This window comes from Taeniopygia guttata, chromosome Z, assembly GCF_048771995.1.
Source record: "Taeniopygia guttata chromosome Z, bTaeGut7.mat, whole genome shotgun sequence".
Classification (NCBI taxonomy): Eukaryota; Metazoa; Chordata; class Aves; order Passeriformes; family Estrildidae; genus Taeniopygia; species Taeniopygia guttata.
This window is the reverse complement of record NC_133063.1, coordinates 16943905-16963681: the sequence shown is the minus strand read 5'-3', so window position 1 is coordinate 16963681 and position 19777 is coordinate 16943905. Positions and strand designations below refer to the sequence as shown.

Sequence of the window (19777 nt, the reverse complement as noted above, 5' to 3'; positions counted from 1 at the left end):
GTGATAATTTTAACCTAATTTAAAGCACCTATACATGCATGCGTGATAGAATCATAGAATCATTCCATATTTCACTCGGTGTGGGTGTTGTTTCTCTCCTAAAACAAATTTTCATCAGTGACAAGTTTACCAGAAAGTATAAATGGAGCAAAGAAAGAAATGTTTTAACTATATTATTTTTCAAAACAGTGAATTAAAACAGCAAATGAAAATGTTAGCATATTGTATTGTGTTATAATCAGATTCAAATAATTATACCAGATAAGCTTACATGGAAAGGGATGTGTGAAAACAAAACTAAAATCAAATTCATTCTGGTCACATATTTACATTAGAGAAAATGAACCTGGTTTTGAACTTGTTTTTCAGGTAGACAAGTAGCTAATAAACTAGATATAGTCTACCAATCTCACTATGCAATATTACCATAAACTCCTTGAAGCAGAAAATTCTTTCCACATAGAGTTAGAAATATATAGATAAAAAAAGGTCTGGATCCAGCTCTAACAACATTTGCTGGTGTTATATCATAATATTGTATCATAACAAACAGAATATATTCTAGAACTTTGAAAACGTGCTGACAGAAACTTTGCCCTCCGAAACATTAATGTTTGAATTGATCAGAAAGGACCTCTTAATTCTGGAGATTCTTGATTACTGTTCTTTTATTTTTCTTGATACCATTGCAAGGGAAATAATTTTATTTTCTAGAACCACTGTTTAGTTTCTTTTCCTAAAGTGTGTATTCATCTAAATTAGTTCTTTTAAATTCCATCCTATCCATCCTTTTCCATTCTATCCTTGTTTTCTAGTGGAAAAAAAACTTTACCATGTTCCACTACATGTCTTTCTTGAATAAATAACACAGGATCTTACTTTGTAAATATTTAACAGGAAAGATATGTAGTTCTGCCATATAGTAGTCTGCTACTGCTCTTCTTGTCTCAAAAACATTATTTTACTCTTTGATTTTTTTTAGCTTTCTAAATGAAAACAATTAATATGGGAAAAACACAAAGTGAAGCAACTGAATATGCAATACACAAATTCCTGTAAATATTTCCATCCTTTTAAATATTTCATTATTATCTATTCTGTTAGTACAGAAAAGCAACCAAAAGACAGCCAGCATTGTTGAAAAGTTTAGTTTGTAGTGTGCAATCAAGGAAAGTGTCACATAATAAATATTTATTTTGCCTTGACAACAGGTACAATTTCCTTAAAAGCTGCATATAAATTCTAACTGAAAAACAATGCACTTGTTTATAAAATCTAGCACATATCTGTGGGGACTTGATTTTTGCAATGCTTTCCTCCTCTCTTCATATATCACATAGGATTGTCTGAAAGCCCCAGCAGTGTACTAAGGGATAGGGAGTTGGGAAAATAGAAATGTCATCTCATACACAACATTTATTCCACAATTTAATAAGGCCTCTGAACTCTTGTGTACCTATCCCATTCCTCTCCTGTCACATACAAGGTGAAAATGGGATGTGAGTGACTAGTAACACTGGAAGGATCAAGAGGAGGGAAGCACTGATTACTGCTGATGTATTAACTTTTCTGTTTAAATCAGCTAAAACCAGATCCTTCATCTTTGCAACCTCCAATTTATCTTTTTCCACCTTTGCATAATACCAACAGTCATCACAAAAGGATCTGAAGAGAGATCTGCAGGAGATGTTCCAAGGACTCTCTTTATTTAACAGACTATTTTATTTTCTATGTTTGAGATCATCTGTGGCTTTTCACATGATTCGCTTAACAAAATCATCTATAGATTGATATAGCTATATTTCAGAGTAAGCCTTTTACATATGGTATAACACTTAACACACTTCAAGAAATTTGACTTTCAGGCATGAAATAAAACGTATTTTAAACACTGAAATTGGCTTGGATTTTGAACCATAAAGTAATCTTGAATTGGTTTCATATATGAACCTCCTTTAAAAATATTTCCATTAACCCAATAAGTTAGCTAAAACTGTGTTAGTAAATATTTTACTTAGTCAACATGGAAGAATTAGACAATGATAGCTTGACAAATGCTTTCTGTCATTATGCTTTCACATACAATAAACCCTGTAGTACTCCTTTAATCAGAGAAACTCAGATTAGTTAATTATTAGGTTGTCAAATTGCACGAGGGGAAGAAAAGGGCTGAACATTTCCTTGCTCAGCCACATGTGGAATATCAGGAAGTGTGGAAGGGTAAGACCCTCTGAGTAAAGAAAAATTATAGCTGAACATTAAAATACTGCAGCCACCAGCTTCAAAAACAAAGGTCAGGTATAAAAGCCCAAAAACATAATTGGAATATCTGCGGAAAGGTAATGAGCTAGAAAGGTACAATAGAAACTTACTCTTTCTAAGATCAGCTCACTTTGTATACACAGAGTTACTAAGTGGAAAATCAAAAAATTTACATGATATTTAATAGAAAGAGTATATTCTCTGAATATTAGTCCATTGCATCAATAAAATGTAATTCCTGCTTCAATAATTGTATATTGCAAGGGAGAGAAAGAAAGCTACATGGAATATTAGCCAAATACAAACTTCTTGTAAGGAAAAACCTAAGTGGGAAGAAAAAAAAGAGATTTCATCTATATTGACATATTTCTTTAAAGCTTAAATTTTCACTCTTTGGTAGTACTTTAAGAAATGCCACATATTTTAATTTTATTGCTCAAAGAATACAGTGAGATTCCATAACATATTTTGAGACTAGTAAAGTAGAACACATAGCACTTGAAATGAGCCGTGTCCTGAGCTACATAACTTTAAGGCTTAGCTGTATCTCTACAATTTACAGCCAAGTAAATTTGTAGTGAGTTATTGTACTCAAGAATACCTGAGTGGCTATCACAATCTATATAAGCAGGACTGAACCCATACAGTAGTTATTCAGCACTGTGCACCACCTCACACAAGTGATGCTGAACCGCCTCCAGCCCATATCCAGCCTCGGCCCTGGTGCCTCCTCATTGTTCCTGGCCTGTAAAAACGTGCTCTTTGTGAAATTCCCTGCTTTAGAGTCCACACGAGAAAGCTTGAGACCAGTCAGATAAGCAAGGGCTCGAATCTGGTGATCACATTTATCTTTGTAAAACAGGAAACTGGGCCCATTTGAAAAGGATTGTCAAGAAAAGTTTTGTTATAGTCAGGGACAGATTTAAGGTGGGACGACACTTTGCTTTTTCATACACTAAGTTTAAAGGAGTTTCTGATATCTAAACAGAAGATAGTTTAGACCTTTATTTCCATGTTTAAAAATCTATCAATAGCTAAGTTAGGGAATGTCTACATTTCCTTTCTTGACAACATCTCTGTATGAATTATAATGTAAATCAATATTAGTGAATTATATATAAATTCCTCCCGAACAAACAATGAGTTTATAGCAAGATGCTGAATATGGGAGCAGCGCAACAGCAGAATTTTTCTTTTTAAGCTGTACTTTTAAGTTATTTTGCAGAGGCACTGAAGCCTGAAACCCTGTACAGACTGCATAGCAAAAAGTTATGATTCATAAGATGATGACATCTAATGTAAAGACCCTAAAATTTCTTTCAGCATAGCTGTGGTGTTGTTTGTCAGTGGCAAAGCTGTACAGAATAAAATACTTTCTTCCCTTGTGCGGCTCAGACACTTCCCATCAGCAGATACTTCAGAATGAATTCACAATTCTTTTAAAATACTCCAGAACCGAAGGAAAAGAAACCATAGAGATGGTTTAAAAAAAAAAAAAAAAAAAAAAAAAAAAAAGGCAAAGTTCAGGTATTGTGTCTCTTTTCTCTGTTCAGTGAGTGATTTCATCTGAGTGATGAAATCAGCTGTGTAAACAAGGACAGAAATACTGTAGCCTTGCAGGTAACTTCAACACCAAATGGATGGTATTAGATCATTTGAACTGAAATCAATCGTTTCAGAAATACAAGATTTTATTGCCCTATGACACTGAGGAATAAAGACATCAGAGGGTTTTTGGCTGATATTGCCTGTGCTTTATTTAAAATACTAAGCTCCAACAGTGTACAGTCTCATCTACTGGAAATCTGTATTTCCAATTTTATTGCAAAGAAATCTGAATAGTCATTTGCTCTTTGGGTTGTTGAAATAATAATAGAAAAAATCATCTCTCCTAAAATTCCAGTGAAGTAACAGTTACAAACATCTGTAACAATATTTCTAAATCTTTGCAAAAATAAATTTATAGTCCTAAAGCTGGTGAGCCGCAGGCAGTCACCACAGACAACCCAGTGCACAGCACTTGCCCCAAAGGGTAGGTCCTTTGCATTGATGTCTGAAGAGCAGTCAGTGGAGTTCTGACTCACTGACAAAGCACTCTAACCTGTTGTAAGATGACCCCAAGCATTGTTTTCCTCAGCAGGTCAAGGTTGCTGGTAGAGGCTGCTGTTAGTTGGTACTTCAGTGTTGCCTGGATTTAGAGATCCACATCCTGTTTGTAGAAAATACTCCACAGCATTTTATGAGCATGGCTGCATGCACATTAATAAGTACAACTGCCTGACATGTGCTAATACAGCTTATATGAGAGTTTTGATTTCTTTTCTCCCTTCCCATTTTTCTCGCCCCCATTTTGTAAGGCCACTATCTAGTTTATGAAAGACATATGGGTAGTTTGATTTATACAACTCTGACACAATATTGTGTATATATATATGTGTGTATATATATATATATATATATATATATATATATATATATATATATATATAGTGAAGGTATGTTTTAAACAGGAATGGTATTAGGGACATTAATAAGATATATATTCTAAACTAATATTATGGGTGATACTGATTGGTGCATTAAATGTAGTATTTAAACAAGCAGTTTAAATATTTCCAAAAATGGTATGTTTTTCTTTTATTCCTTTCACAGACAGATATGAATTTGGCATATTGTAACATCATAGCAGTGCTGTGTTAATATTTACCTTTTACTTTGTCTCTTTTCTTGACAATGGCTTTTGTCATAGTAACCATTTCACAACAATTGGAATTTTGTGTGGGTATTCTTATAACCGACTTCATCGCCTTTCAAAAATTTCCATGGACTTAGATATTTATTTCACAGACAACTTTTGTTAGATTAGGAGTTTGATCAGTTTGATCAGTCTGCTTGTTCATCCTGATGGTCAGAGGTGGCAATGACACTGTCTAACATGCCCACATAATGGCAAAAAGAAAAATACAGAACTGTATTAATATAATACAGGAAGATATTAATATATTAACAGATTGTTGGCATATCCATTTAGAGATATTAATTACATCACTGTTAATGGTTATTAATAAACTATTCACCAATAATTAACAACTACTCACTCAACCCGTGTTAATACTATGAAGAATATTTATTCCCTGAAATCTGTCACATTTTAATAGCATATGTAATTTTGCTGGAATGATTTATTCCTCAAGTTTCTGTGACAAAAAGAATTTATCCTGCAGTTCTGGCATCTTGATACTGTCTTGCTATGTCTTGAGTCAACCATCATCTACTTTGCCTACACCAAAGTATTTTCTGGATTTCTATTTCAAAGTTCCTGTTTCTCTAAGCAGCAACACTAGATACTTTGTCCTAATGGAGAGTGCTAGATGACCTCACTGCTGGACTCCAGTAACTAACTGTGGGGCAAGATGTGTTCCCTCTAGAAAGAAGCACAATTTGAGTTCAAAATACCTGGTAGAGTCCAACATGTCCCTGTAGGTGAGCACAAATTGAGATCTCATACACATTCCTAGAATGGAATGGCACTGGAAGACACTTTGAAGGGCAGCACCAGCCCACCAGCATCAGGAGGGTGTGCTTGACGTACTGGTAGGACAGATTAGCATGACAGACCCATTTCAGCACTGACTTGAACCCAGAGATCACAGAGGATCAAGCAGAGAAGGACGGTACTGGTAACTTTGGACTGTATACTTTATCATGCCCACTCCAAGAAGTGTACAAAACACTTATTAGCAACTTATCCTCCTCTTTTCAACAGCTATGCATTTATCGGGTCTTTTCAAGGCACATTTCCTTTCTGCTTTAAGGTTAACCTACAGTTAAAAAGAAATTAAACCACTTTGATCACTTTACCAGCAGTGCCCCAGAGATGGCAAGCTCTAGAGTAGTACAGATCTTGTGCACCCATAGGTAAGGCCCAGGCTCTGTTTTGCATTTGTGAACAGAGATAAGTACTTCAAATTTCAGCCAGAGGTCCTTTTGTATGTCCTAAGCACACAGAACCATCTGGGTGAAATTATGCATAATGTGATCTAATATAACCCTACTTGAGCAGGGAAATTGGACCATATGACCCCATTGTGATTCCTTCCAGTCTTATCCATTCCATGATTCTTTAACTCATTCAACTGACTATGATAGGTTTTTTTTTTTTTTTTATTCTCAGCTTCAATTTCAAAAAACCTTGCTATCACTTTTGTTGTGGTTACGGTTTGGTTTGGTTTGGTTTAGTTTTGGTTGGGATTTTCTTTTTTGGCAGGAGAGAATGAAGATAAATCAAAGCAAAGCTAATTAAAACAGTTATCTCCAAGATATTCTTAATTCAATATAATATATTTACTAAATCCAAGGACTAGGTTTACTTCTGCCAAGCCATGTTACAGAAAGGGATTGAATTGTTACCAACTCTGTGAGCCTGGGAAACTTAGGTAGGTTTCCTTAGGTCATTTAGGGCTGAAGCTCCCTTCTACTTCACAGAGAGGAAGAACCACTTTATAACAGCATATTTTTATGACATGAAACAAAGTAAAAATGCAATGTAGATAAAGTTTTCCTCTCCAAAGGAAGTGAATTTTTAAAAAAACCTGATCCTGTTTAAGTGTGTATGTGATTACTCATGACTTCAGAATAATGTAATAACAGCTATCCAGTTTTAGTTCAGACTTCTGTCAATCTGGCAGCTCTCAGCTATGAAAGGTAGGTTTATGCGCCAAAACATAGAACAGACAACAGCTGCATATGTGTTACTAATATTATTGCACTTCTTCTTCCCCTGCAGATATTTATAAACAACGAATGGCATAATTCAGTCAGTGGCAAAAAATTTGCAGTCTTTAACCCCGCAACTGAAGAGAAAATCTGTGAGGTTGAAGAAGGCGACAAGGTAGGGTTTTCTTTCTTGCCTTAACTATAACTTTAATTTCAGTGCATCTTAAAAGTAGGAAGGCAAGCAGCAACTTGTGTAATGTAAAACATACCCTCAGATGGACCATCTTCATCCTGTATACCTTCTTTCACAAACCCTTTTTTAATAAGGCATAATATTTTTTTGTAAGCTAAAAAACTGCTTTCCCTTAGGCTTATGTGAGAAAAGTTCTGAAGAAATATTTTTTGCTGATTTGTTTTATTAATATTATTGATTCTTTTTCTTATTTGTGATCACTGACATCTAAAAATTTAGTTGGATTTTATTTTATTATTCTGTTACATTTTCTTCATTACAAATTTATATAAGGCTTTTTCTTATAGAAAATATTAAAAAGACAAATACTTATCACTTCCCACAAATTTTGTGAAAATGATCACTACCACGAATATTTTTAGTTATTTGTAGTCTCAGTACTGCTTCCTACAAAAACTTTGTTTTGTGAAAATCATATCGGAACATGGTGCTAAAAATTGCTTTCAAGCTGAAGGTAGCCTAACAAATAATCACAAATTCACCAAAACTGACCTTAAAGTGTGTTGAATCAATGAAGCAGATGATTAAAAATATTGTTCTAAACTGTAAAGAATTTTTTTTTTAATTTTTATGAGATTCTTTAGTGAAAAGTTTCAGATGCCATCAAATCAAAGATATGATGAAAACCTGAGCCCTAATCTCTATATTTTTGTTATGTTTGTGTTTTTCTTACAAACAGGACTTGCCTAGTGCTACTATATAGCTTAAATGCAAGAAAAGTGGTAGTTTTGGGGGTTTTTTTATAGGATAGACAAATGTGCTTAACAGCATTAAAAGTGCTGACCTAAGAAAGGGTTTTTAAATATATTCTGAGAAAGTAAATACAAGAAATGAAGGTTTAATTTCCAGTTCACAAGTTGACTGCAACTGGAAATAAAACTGGTTTTATAATTACTGGTTTGGTTCTTGCACATATGTATTTAATTTTCTATATTTCTGCTTCAAAGTTTATCTTGCATCCAAAAGTGATTTTTATTTCACATTTCTCATTAAATGATATGTTCATTTTAGGCAAGAAATATGCATCTCTAGAATGTTTTGTATAACAAGAATTTTGTGAGCTTAACATCAAAATGTTAAACACCTTTTTATCCAATAGACCTAATGTAAAACTTGTAAGTTTGTCTGTGTTATAAGTTCACCAAAAATTATTGCCAATATAATAACGACATACTTTTTCAGAATATTTTAATTTACTGTACAGAAATTCCCACAAAAATTCACATAAATTTTATTCACAGAAATTAAATTCTCTTTTGAGAAATACACTCTGAATCATCTTCTCATTAAATCTTTTTTACTCTGGTCTGTAATCTCCCTTTGTTTCTAATGTTGTCTAGTACTTGAGCAATAGTGACTACAAAATACTAAGAAGGTCTTAATGATGTCACATTTTAAAGATTTTCTTAGAGAAATATAGCTGAGAAAGACTGACTTTAAATTATTTCCCCTGGAATTAAATTGTTTTTAAAAATCTAAGCACCTGAAGTTTTTCGAAGATTTTTCTTTTCTTTAATACCAGCTACCTATAAGTAGTTCTGAGACACTGATAATTTATCATCCCCAAATTAAATTACTTACAACCTGCAACTGTTCACTTACCATTCAAAATTTTTGCAGCTTTCTTTTCTAACAAGCTATCTGCCAATTCATTAAATGAAGAGATAATATTATTCAAAACACAGGTTTGCTTTCTCTTCAATAATTTTGCAAACTAATGTGTAATGACAACTGTTGTTAACTAAATTGCCTAGTGAATTGTGCAGATCTAGTAAATTACACAGTCATTATGAACCTAATATGCAAGAGGCTAGACTTCAGATAATGAGCCAAGAGATTTTAGGAATTTAATTTGTGCATTCAATAGGGTTGACCTAAGGGCTGTCCACTGCCTCACAGTGGTATTTTAAAAAACAAGTGGAGATTACAAAGAACTGACATATATGTGATTGGGAACTGTTTTCTTCCAGTTTGATGGCTCTTTCAAGCTACATTCCTAATTCTAAAGGCCCCTAGTAATAATAAAGCAGCTCACCAAATGGTCAGCATATGTAAACTAAATGTACTTCTGTAAGAATACTAAACTGGCTCAGAAAGGAGTTTTTATACTCATAGTGTAGATTTATGTAATGAAATTAAATTTCATACAGTTCAAGGACAATTTTTTTATTACATTTCATTCGCAGCCCTATATTACTCTTATATTGTTTTCATCAGTTTTAATTATTTCTGCACTTCTAGTAGAAAGAACATCAGATAATGTAGCTTTAATTTATGTCCTTCATATTCGTATGACATTTTTTCTCCTTCTCCTTTTCCAGTTAAGGCCAAGCCACAGTCCTTGAGTCCTATTGAAAAGATGTAGAAAATTTATGATAGGGTTCACAGATAGTGATGAGTTGTTTGACAACATGCTGACAGATTCTGAAAAAAATAAATTCTTAATTTGGTAGATTTCAGCTACCTGGTGTAGGTGACTGGTCAGTATTATTCTACAGTGATGGCTACACTATTCATACAGTTCCTTCCTTCTTTTCCAAAATTTCCTGGAAAAACATTTGGAAGTTCTGTGGCCTTCTGCCTCACAGATCTGTGCTGGGCTTTCCAAGTCACACACCAACACACCCCACTCACACCTTCTTAAAATTTGTTGATGACTACCAATATCAGTTAAAGATTCAAGATCTAGTTCATGTTTAAAACAATTGACTATAGTGTTGACTTAGTTGAATTTGTTGACTTAGTCAACCTTGATAATGATTTCCCTGGAGGACATATCAGCAAACAAAAAATGTTTGAAAGATATCCTACAAACATTGCATGCAAATTTCTCTGGGAAATGTGGCCTATAAAGAAACTCTTTTTTACTCTTTTTTTTTCTTGAATTTTTTTGGTTCTGACCAAAAAACTAGAATAAACCTCTTTTCTATGCCATTGTTGTCATTGGTAAATTTTACAAGAATTTTGAAATACAGAAGAATTCCAAGTACTAAAAGACTTTTTTCAAGAAATTGCAATTTTTTTTTTCTTAAATCCTGGAATACACTTCACACAGAATTGTTTCATTGTAGATTTTTCTTCTATAGTGAAAAGCAAATTATAAATAACAAAATATGCAATAAAAAATATCAACAGACCATTTAGCTGTCTAACTTCATGACAGTGCTTAGACTTCAAAGAAACTTGGCTTAGCCTTTTAAACATGGCTTATTTTTAATTTTTAAAGTAATTTTATACAGAAATATTTTTTAAAACTTTCAAAACTACATTTCTTAATCTGTCTTCCTTAATAATAAATTTTTGTTCATTTTATGAAATATCCTAAGGAACAGGCTTTTCTAACCTGGTCTTCATTGCCCTCTAAGATACTTTCAGATGAAGAGTGATTAAGCATTTACCTAACACTCAGTCATCTCTTTCTAAATAAAAGAGAATAAATTATATCTTTATTGCAATTGCTTGGTGTGTAGGAAGGGCTTAAAAATCAAAATTTTACAAATAGACTTATTTTATATATTTTTATTTTGGAAACTTTGAGAGCCCATCTGTTTCTCATAGAATTTTACATTCCTGATATTACAACAGAAATGTTTGAAAGAAAATAGCCCATGTATTTAACATTACTGGTACTAATTTTAATTAGATTAGGTTTTTTTCTCTTATTTCAACTATATGTCAAACTTATGCCAAGATTTACACATTGAACAGCAAAAAAAGGAAAAAGCTTATGACAGAACCAATTATTGATCAAGTAAGAGTTATTGTTTTCTCCACAGGCAGATGTAGACAAGGCAGTTAAAGCAGCAAGAAAGGCTTTTGAGCTCGGGTCAACATGGCGTACAATGGATGCTTCAGAGCGAGGAAGGCTCTTGAACAAACTAGCGGACTTAGTCGAAAGAGATCGTCTTATTTTAGCCGTGAGTATGATATATGAACAAAAGGACAAGGAGAAAAGTCTTGATTTTTATAAAAAGATACAAGAGAGTTTAGCATGACTACTCTTTGGAAACCTAGGCTGTCTCAATGCTTGGTTTTCTTCTCTGTAGCAAATGGACTTCTCTAAGCTGGCTTGCACTCTGGTCTAGTAACACCCGATATCCACAAAATACTTGAGTATTGTATTAGCTTTAAAGTGATACTTAAACTGCCTACAACCACAGTAATTTGAATCACTGATTCTTAAGGGCACACTAACATTGCTCCCATGGTTAATGCTTGTCTAAACCAAAGTCTGAATCAAGGCCTAAACTCAAAGCCTAGCCCCATGTTTATAGATGATAAAAGTCAAAACTGGAAGAAATGTTGAATTTCATGACTCTGTATTTTCTTATCACCAGTCCTTCATTAACTCCAGCTTGCAACTTGTAACAAATTATAAAGCTTAACCAAAACCAAAGGCAGCAATGTTTATTTTAAAATGACCAATAACATGAGTGCTGGGGAATGATACCCTTGTCACCCTTGCTCCAAGTATGACACAAGAACAGACGAGAGACCAAATTGCAAGAGGAGAAAAAGAAGCCTTAACACAAAGGATTCTCCAGCTTATACAGACTGATACAATACATTCTACTTGATTGTCCAGTTAATAAAAACATCTTTCTCACACACCATCCTTGAGAAGAACAGAAAAACAAAGGGGAAAAACACCACCTGCAGATTATTTATACTAATAAGTTATCCCATTCCTACAACTCCCTAAAAATTCTCACAAGCCACTGTGAGAAATGGTTGCTGTTTCTCACTCCCTGAGCAGGCTGGCATCCACATGCCCTCTCTCTACAAACAACTGTGTATTGGCTATTTTACCACTCTTAACAGAAGACACATAATTTGTAATGCTCTCACCTACAGATTGTGCACTAAGGCAAGAAATGACATATAAAACAGAAATACACCACCAATTTGATAAAGCCTAGTATCCTCCTCCTCATTTTACATTCCATTTATGATACTATTATTAAGGTGACTTCTCTGCTATTTTAAGCACATTCTGGAATTAAAATTTAGGTGGGATAATTGCTTGTGCTGAAGATGAATCCTGGTTTTCTGCAAACAGCATAAAAATTTAGAGAAGGACGAGCATCCAACATTCAGGACCATCACTCAGACTGATCCAGTTACAGCTTGAAGTATTTAGCCATTAGCCACAAAACACACTGTAGATAAGCTCATAAAATTTAAATCTTCAGCTATGCAAAATCTGCAAGGCATCTGTTGCCCATTATATAGTAGAGCTTTCTAGGAGAAACCTTGTGTGGCTGAAACTTATGTCCTTTAAAATGCTAGGTATGAGTTGAGAGAGACAAAATTTAAAGAGAGCTATATTCTAAATAGACTGGTATGCCTTCTTGTCCATTAAATAATTAGATGAGCTGGCATTTCTTTCTTCATTGTACAGTCTAAGGCATTAAAAATGTAAAGAGGATGAAAATACAATCTTTTTACCTACAGGAAAGGAGGAACATTGAATTATTTTTTGTTTACATTTGCCATTTTCATAATATAAAATAATTGCTTTTCTCTGTGGCCTCTACCAAGTCTCTGTTTTACTGACTTTATTTATATTTCCTACAACCTAATCATCTTATGAATTATTTCCTTTTTTAGAAATGGTATGTATGAGTAAAGTGTTTTCCAGATTTTGAAGAAGAGCGATTTTTTTCCACTCACAGTTTATCCTACCTGCAAAATTAGTACAATAGAGTAACACATACTCCTGCAGATTAGAGGTCAAAATAGATGTCCAAAGCTTATAGCAAAGTCATGTTCCTGTGTTCATACATTTGACTAAGATTAAAATTATTCCTTCACTGCTTTATTTGTTGACAAAAATGACTGCTTCAGAGGCTCAGCAGACCTGTAGATAGCCAAAAAGAGTAAGTCAAAGCAAAGTACTGAAAGAGCCCCTGCGAATTGTGTTATTTAGAATTCAATCTCTTGTGATGCTGAAAACTAGCGATTATATAAGTTTGAGGCCAGGGAAGAATTTTCTCCCATGCCCAAAGAGAAGGAAAACAGTGCCACATACATTGCCTGGAACGGCAAGGACATATCTCATTTAATGAGTTCCTTGTTGCTGAGAGCCATCAAGTATTGCTCTGTTCTGTTCTCCTCCCAAGTACGGTATCTGAAACGTGTCCAGTTAACTAAAAATATGGACTTCACAGGGGAGCTGTTGGTGAAAAACTATTATTGGAGGATCAGCCTGTTGATCCAACCGAAAATGCTAAAGAATGCCAATCTGATTACATCTTGAAATTATAGTTTAGATCTTAGAACTATACTTTGGGCTCTTCCTGATGAATATTGTAACAAGATTGTTCATAGAGTTGAAGGTCTTCAATCTTTTTGTTTCAGAAAGCTTGAGAAAAATATTCTTGGAGTGTCAAAAATATGTTGGCACTATTTAAGAACTGCTCATGATCTTTATGTCCCAATAGTTAGGGGCATGGAAACTAATCCAAACCACATTCTTTAGATTTTTCTGGAAAACAACCCTATTTGGAGACTCTCTTCCATACAACTATTTATTTTGCATAACAAATTTTTCTCACTTAAGAGTTCTAGATGGCTCAGCTCTTTCCTTTGCACATTGAACAATCAAGGTGTATTTGGATATTTTTACAAGACTTGAATCTTCCTGATATTTTATTTTCATCAGTTATTTGCACTGATAATCCTTCCTAATCTCTTGATCTGTGCTTGCAGAATATTTAACATAAAGTAGAACTGTGTATCTGATTCATATAGGAGAGATGTTTTTGAGTAAATCTTACCACTACAAATTCATTGTGATCATGATATCTGCATAGCTCAATACAAATAAACCATCATGAAAATTTCTCACTTTGAAATTGCTATATTCAGTTTTTTCAAAATGTGTTCTTCAGAGGGGAGTTAATCTAAATGTTTATTCTAAGGCTGAAATCCTCAAAGGGAACTTCCAAAAGCTAAATTACAAAGCACAAGCAAAAGAGCCATTATCAGTATTTGATATTAACTGTTTAATTGCTGTTTTCTGCAGACAATGGAAACCATTGATGGTGGGAAGCTCTTTTCCACGGCCTATCTAATGGATTTAGGCGCCTGCATCAAAACTTTACGCTACTGTGCAGGCTGGGCTGATAAAATCCATGGGCGTACTGTTCCAATGGGTGAGTAGCTCTGAGATAACAAAACTACAGAACTGAGGCAAACACAAGCTGTAAATAACTGACTTTAATCTAAAAGTTGTGCAACACAGAAAATATCTCCATTGGAAAATATTTTCAAAAGTTTTTAAGATAGATTATTAAAGAGTTGTCATAGTTCTCAGTTTAAACATTTAGTGTAGGTCTTCACATTTCTTTCTTGTTCTATACACTACTAACAAGTATTGTTTATGAACCAAAAAAATTTAACCTGTGTGTACATCTAAGAAATGCAGTAGGCTACTTCTGCATAGCAATGTATAGTTTATCTAAGGCTACAGTACTGAGACCTGGGTGTCTACATATTTAAGCAAAGATTAGCACAAAGCAGTAATATTTACTTCAGTGATTGGATAATGTATTAGGAAAACTACTACAAGAAAGGAATGAGGAAACAGCATTTACTAAAATTTCATTCCATTCCCTTTCCCATTAAGCAGCTCTATGAAAACATTGTCTCTCAGCAAGACAAAGAAAAGAATAGTAATAAAGAAGGAATTAAGAAAAAGGTAATAAAGAAAGAATTAAGGAAAACTAGAGTGATAAATACTTCCAACTTTTTTGCCTCCTGTAGACCTCTATACTAGGTTTAATGGAACACATATTTGTGTGAATCAAAGAGAATTTTATATCTAATGGATTTGATTTAAGCTAAGCTCTAATATTAAAAAATAGCTGATATGTACCTAGGATTTAAAAGAGAAGTTTTTGATAGAAAAAAAAAAAGGTGATAAAAGAAAAAAGAAATGAGGAATGCTTATTGGTGTGCTGTGCATACCATTTTGAGAAGCAGGGTTGTCACTGCAAAAAGACAGACTGGAAAAATCAAACCTTGGAGCTATGAAGAAAGTAGACATTGAATCCAGATGTACTTTATGGCTTTTTGCATAGTTAAGATTTTGAAAATATAATTTATAAGTAAAATTTTATCCAGCTAAGTTTGGTACCCTAATTTATCATCTTTGTGATTTAACTGTTTCTCACAAATGCTTTGTCTGAATGCCTAATTTATTTCTTTTTCCCATAGATGGAAACTTTTTTACATTTACTAGACATGAGCCTATTGGGGTGTGTGGCCAAATTATTCCTGTAAGTTGGAACCATTTATGTAAACACAAATGTTCCTCGTTACAAATGGAAATGCATTTGAAATTTTGCCTATGCAAGTGCATTTGAGAAGCATTACTAACCAGAAATTTTCAGGTCCTGAAAGATAGAGGCTATCCTGAGTTCTGTAATTCTAATTCATCTTCATGTGTGATGAATCACTTTGGTCCCACCTTGTCCTTCTCCTCCATGTACATGGAAAGAAAATAAATCTCAAAAGTTTGACTTATAAAATAGTTTTAAAGATGAAATTGTGTTTTGTTGAAACTCAAAGAATTAGAAATAAACATGTAGGAGAGTGTAATATTTACAGTCTATTATGTTTAAGCCTATAAGCCTATAAACAATAAGTTCTTTAAGACCTGGAATATGTAATATGTGTTATGCTCCTGCACAGCACTCAGACATCTGGATCTTTGTTTATGGCTAAGACTCATTTACCATGATGGTGATACAAGTTATAGAACAAAGAACGTGTCCAATAAAGCTCCTGTTTGGCACAGCTGAATTCCCAGTTTTGAATTCCCTCTTTTCAACTGAAGTTTCAAAAGGACTACTTCAGTCTGATAATTCAAAACACTTGAGGAGCTCAATTTCTAAATTTATTTGTAAAGTCTATGTACTTTTGGTGGGTGTCTGTGAAAGTAGTTGTATGCAGTCAGCTCTCCTAATCCACCCACCACTTTGCACACGGTAGTTATGAGCAGCCTCACCTGAATGACTGACAACTCAACAGATTCTGAAAAAGTCATCTTGTCTATAAGGTCTGCTCAGACATGTGGGTCCTGCTCATGTTTCTGACATCTTTAAGCTGATCTTGAAAATTTGCTGTATCTTTAGACTCACAACATTGATTCGGAGAACATTGCTTGAATATGTTTGTATCCAGTCTCTACGAGAGCTTGGGTGTCGCTGTTGTGGCAGGACGAGAATGAATAGACTTGACTTAGAGGCTGGTGAAAGTAAAACTCCAATTTATTCAAAATACACTGCTCTTTTGTACAGAGCTTCGTGAGGACCAAATCCATTGGTTCTGAAGTGAAAATAAGCCACAGCATTGGTGCAAAGTGCTTGACGCACAGTGATAGAACTTAACTATAAACAATGTGAAAAACAAGAGAGATAAAGAATTATTTACATTCTTTTGCAACTCTTTCCCATGCATCTGCCTGGCTAGAAACTCTCCGTTTCTTTCTTTGACTGAATCTGAGACCCACACTTGGGAAACTGCTAGTTTAGATCCTCTTGTAGGTCAGACACAAGATATTTCAAGTAAACACACAGTCAAGCTATGCAAAAGAGCTAGAAACATTAGATGTGGCCATTTGAAATATAATTATCTCCTGGAAGTACAAGCAGCAGTTAGTACAAACACTGAGTTCCCTTATAAAATGTTAAGTATTTCTTAGTATATCTTAATTTTCCCTCCATCGAAATATGAGTCAACTAACTGGAGTTTTCTGTATAAACCAAAACTGTGAAGACTATGTGTACGTTGCAAATCACTTTTGATAGCTCACCATTTCCACTTCCTTTCACTTATGCAGTTCCACTTTAACAATGAATATGCAGAGAACCCTATAATCCCTCACTTTATATTATTTATGCTCCCATTATTTTTGGGGCTGGTTTGAGTCTGGAAGGAGACAAGGAGAGGAAAAAAATTGTTGCATGTATATTCCTCCTAGCCTTTCTGATAGAGTAGGTAACTCTTAACTGCCTTTTTCCCCATTTCAAAAAGGTATCTGTTGAGCTGAGGCTCATGGCCTCAGTGCTACCCAAACTATAGCAAATATTCTCAAAGGGGCAAACCTGTTTTCCCGGGTCATGTTGTCCCTCATACTGCAGAACATGGGATCCAAAGCATCCAGCTGCTCTCCAGTCTGCCTGAACTGCCCACAACAGACAGATGCCAGTGAAACCTCCAGGGGAGAGGGCAATGCCAGCATTATGTGTTATTACCTTCTCTCCTTTGGAAAACTGAATTGATGATGGATGTGACCATTCAAGACAGAAAAACTCCCAATTGCACCACTAATCCAACCACCTGTAATACTTTGTTAAAGGAGTACACTCATTGTTTCTTGAGCTTGTAACTAAAACCTTAGATCCTCTGGACCTATACATACAAAAAAAAATCCCCAGTCTTTGTACTACATGGCTTGCCAATTGGTTTTTTTTCTAAACATCTTCTTTCTGAAAAGAGTTCAACAAAAAGTTCAACCACCCAGCTGAAAATTTGCACAATGATAATAGAAAAGGCTTAGGTGTTTTGGTGATGTATTAGAAATAGGATACACTTTCTCATCTGTCTTTCAGTGGAACTTCCCATTGGTTATGTTTATCTGGAAGATTGCCCCTGCCCTTTGTTGTGGAAACACGGTGGTTGTCAAACCAGCAGAACAAACTCCACTCAGTGCCCTTTACATGGGATCCTTAATTAAAGAGGTAAGTCACCAGCAACAGTTATTTGCCCCTCTCAGAAATGTAAGAGTATACTGCAGCTGAAATACCGCAAATGTAATATAACACAGGTTCATTGCACTGTGGAACTTACCTAGCTGTAAACCAGTGAAGCCAAACCAGGGTAAAAGAATAAACATCTTACAGCCTAGTATACACACAAAAAATTCCCACAACAGCAGTTTAGTAAGCTCCATTCTTTAGCAAATATTTTTGTATTACAAAAGCACAGTACCTTTCAGAGTCAAAAGCAAGCATTCTGCAAATGCAGAGTATTTGGACATGGGTAGCAACGACTTTATTAGCATAGTCATCACAGAAAAGAACCTGTTTGTACAGCTTTTTTTTTTTAACAGAACAAAGATCTCATCCACCGAAGTTTATTATTAACAGGAAGCTGTAAAGTCAAGCTGGTGATTGCTGCCAAACCTGTAAATTCTCTTCACATAGAAACTGTGAGAAGACACTTTGTGCTCCTGAACAAGGGGTGGGCCAGTTTCTTCAGTAAACTAGTGTCTCCAAAACCAACTATTGTGCCCAGTCCAGCAAACACTCAAAGAGAACAGTAGAACAGTTTAGCTTTCTTCCCAATAAAATCAAAAAATACAATCTAAGATGTTCAAAGGTTGGCACAGATGTCAATAATCACCAGTGCATTAACCTTGCAGAGTTTTACTGGAAATTACTTGGCACATTTAATAATTCTGCTTTAAAACAATGCTTCAGCAGAGCATACTGACTGGTTGTGTGTTAATATTACACAGAAACTAAATGATTATCTAAATGGAGCCATGTCCTGCTATTGCACCACATGGTAAATGCTATTAGATAATAATGGGGGGAGGAATACCTTTTAAAAATATCAGAGAAACCTTCTCTATTAATTTTTAATAAGTATCTGAAAGTGTATTTCTCTGAAAAAAGTAACTTCACAGGGAAAGTAATTAAATTCTGTTATGATCTAATTAAGTATCTGTTGTGATATTCTGATTTCTTGAAAGGAAAGCTCAGAAGTGGGAATGTGCTAAGTACCCAGAATATAAAAAATACATTGGAGGCCAAATCCCTGCAAGTGATCACTTCAATATCTGCTTTAGACTTGTGAAAATACCTGAATGTGTAATTTAACATTCTAATTCCCAAATGCCCATTTAAAAAAAAAAAAATATATATATATATAGTCTCTTCTGATAACTTTCACTATTTTCCTTAATTGCACTCACAAGGCTACCTTACTAATATATAGAGAAGAGCTCCTAAAACAAACATGGAAATTACATGCTTAAAGGGAGATTTCTCAACACAAATTAAGTAAGAAAGACAATGCTAAGCAACTGGAAAGAACTTCATTGTCTCATCAATTTCAGGGTAAATATTTATCTGGGAAATTAAATTAGCATAGCAAGCATTGACAGACTGTATCTGAGCAAGAAACTGTAAAGAATAAAAGTTTGAACAAGAGTAACAACCTGGTATCCAAAACATGAGTTTTAGGAGCTCCAACTCACCACCCGAAATTCACCATTTTCCAAAAAATATGGAGCTGCTGCATGCAACTGCAAAGTCCTGTTTAGGGCTGTAAAGATATTTATTGAAGTGATAACGCAGGATATTAATCTATTTCATATTTTAATTCTGGGTTTCACAAGCATCATTGAGATTGTGCAGCTGCTTCATGAACCAACAAAATTCCATCTACTCTTCGAACACCCTTGGAGTTTGCCTGACAAGCTGCTGGAAGAAAATAACTTATTTTACTGTGAATGGAACATATCTAATACAG

General features: G+C 34.4%; 1 protein-coding gene and 1 long non-coding RNA gene across 3 annotated transcripts in view; one reads left to right on the top strand and one right to left on the bottom strand.

The window, feature by feature from the left end:
* The window catches only part of LOC140681767 (uncharacterized), a 104105-nt gene that overhangs the window by 64540 nt on the left and 19788 nt on the right, over nucleotides 1-19777 (bottom strand). The gene's annotated exons all lie outside the window — the stretch shown is intronic.
* Nucleotides 1-19777, top strand: part of ALDH1A1 (aldehyde dehydrogenase 1 family member A1) — a 31605-nt gene that overhangs the window by 670 nt on the left and 11158 nt on the right. For both annotated transcript variants that reach the window (XM_041711262.2, XM_002191217.6), the window contains 5 exons: nucleotides 7049-7153; nucleotides 11008-11148; nucleotides 14259-14388; nucleotides 15452-15513; nucleotides 17851-17979. In XM_041711262.2, the coding sequence (XP_041567196.2) occupies nucleotides 7049-7153; nucleotides 11008-11148; nucleotides 14259-14388; nucleotides 15452-15513; nucleotides 17851-17979 (567 nt within the window). The remainder of the gene's footprint in view (nucleotides 1-7048; nucleotides 7154-11007; nucleotides 11149-14258; nucleotides 14389-15451; nucleotides 15514-17850; nucleotides 17980-19777) is intronic.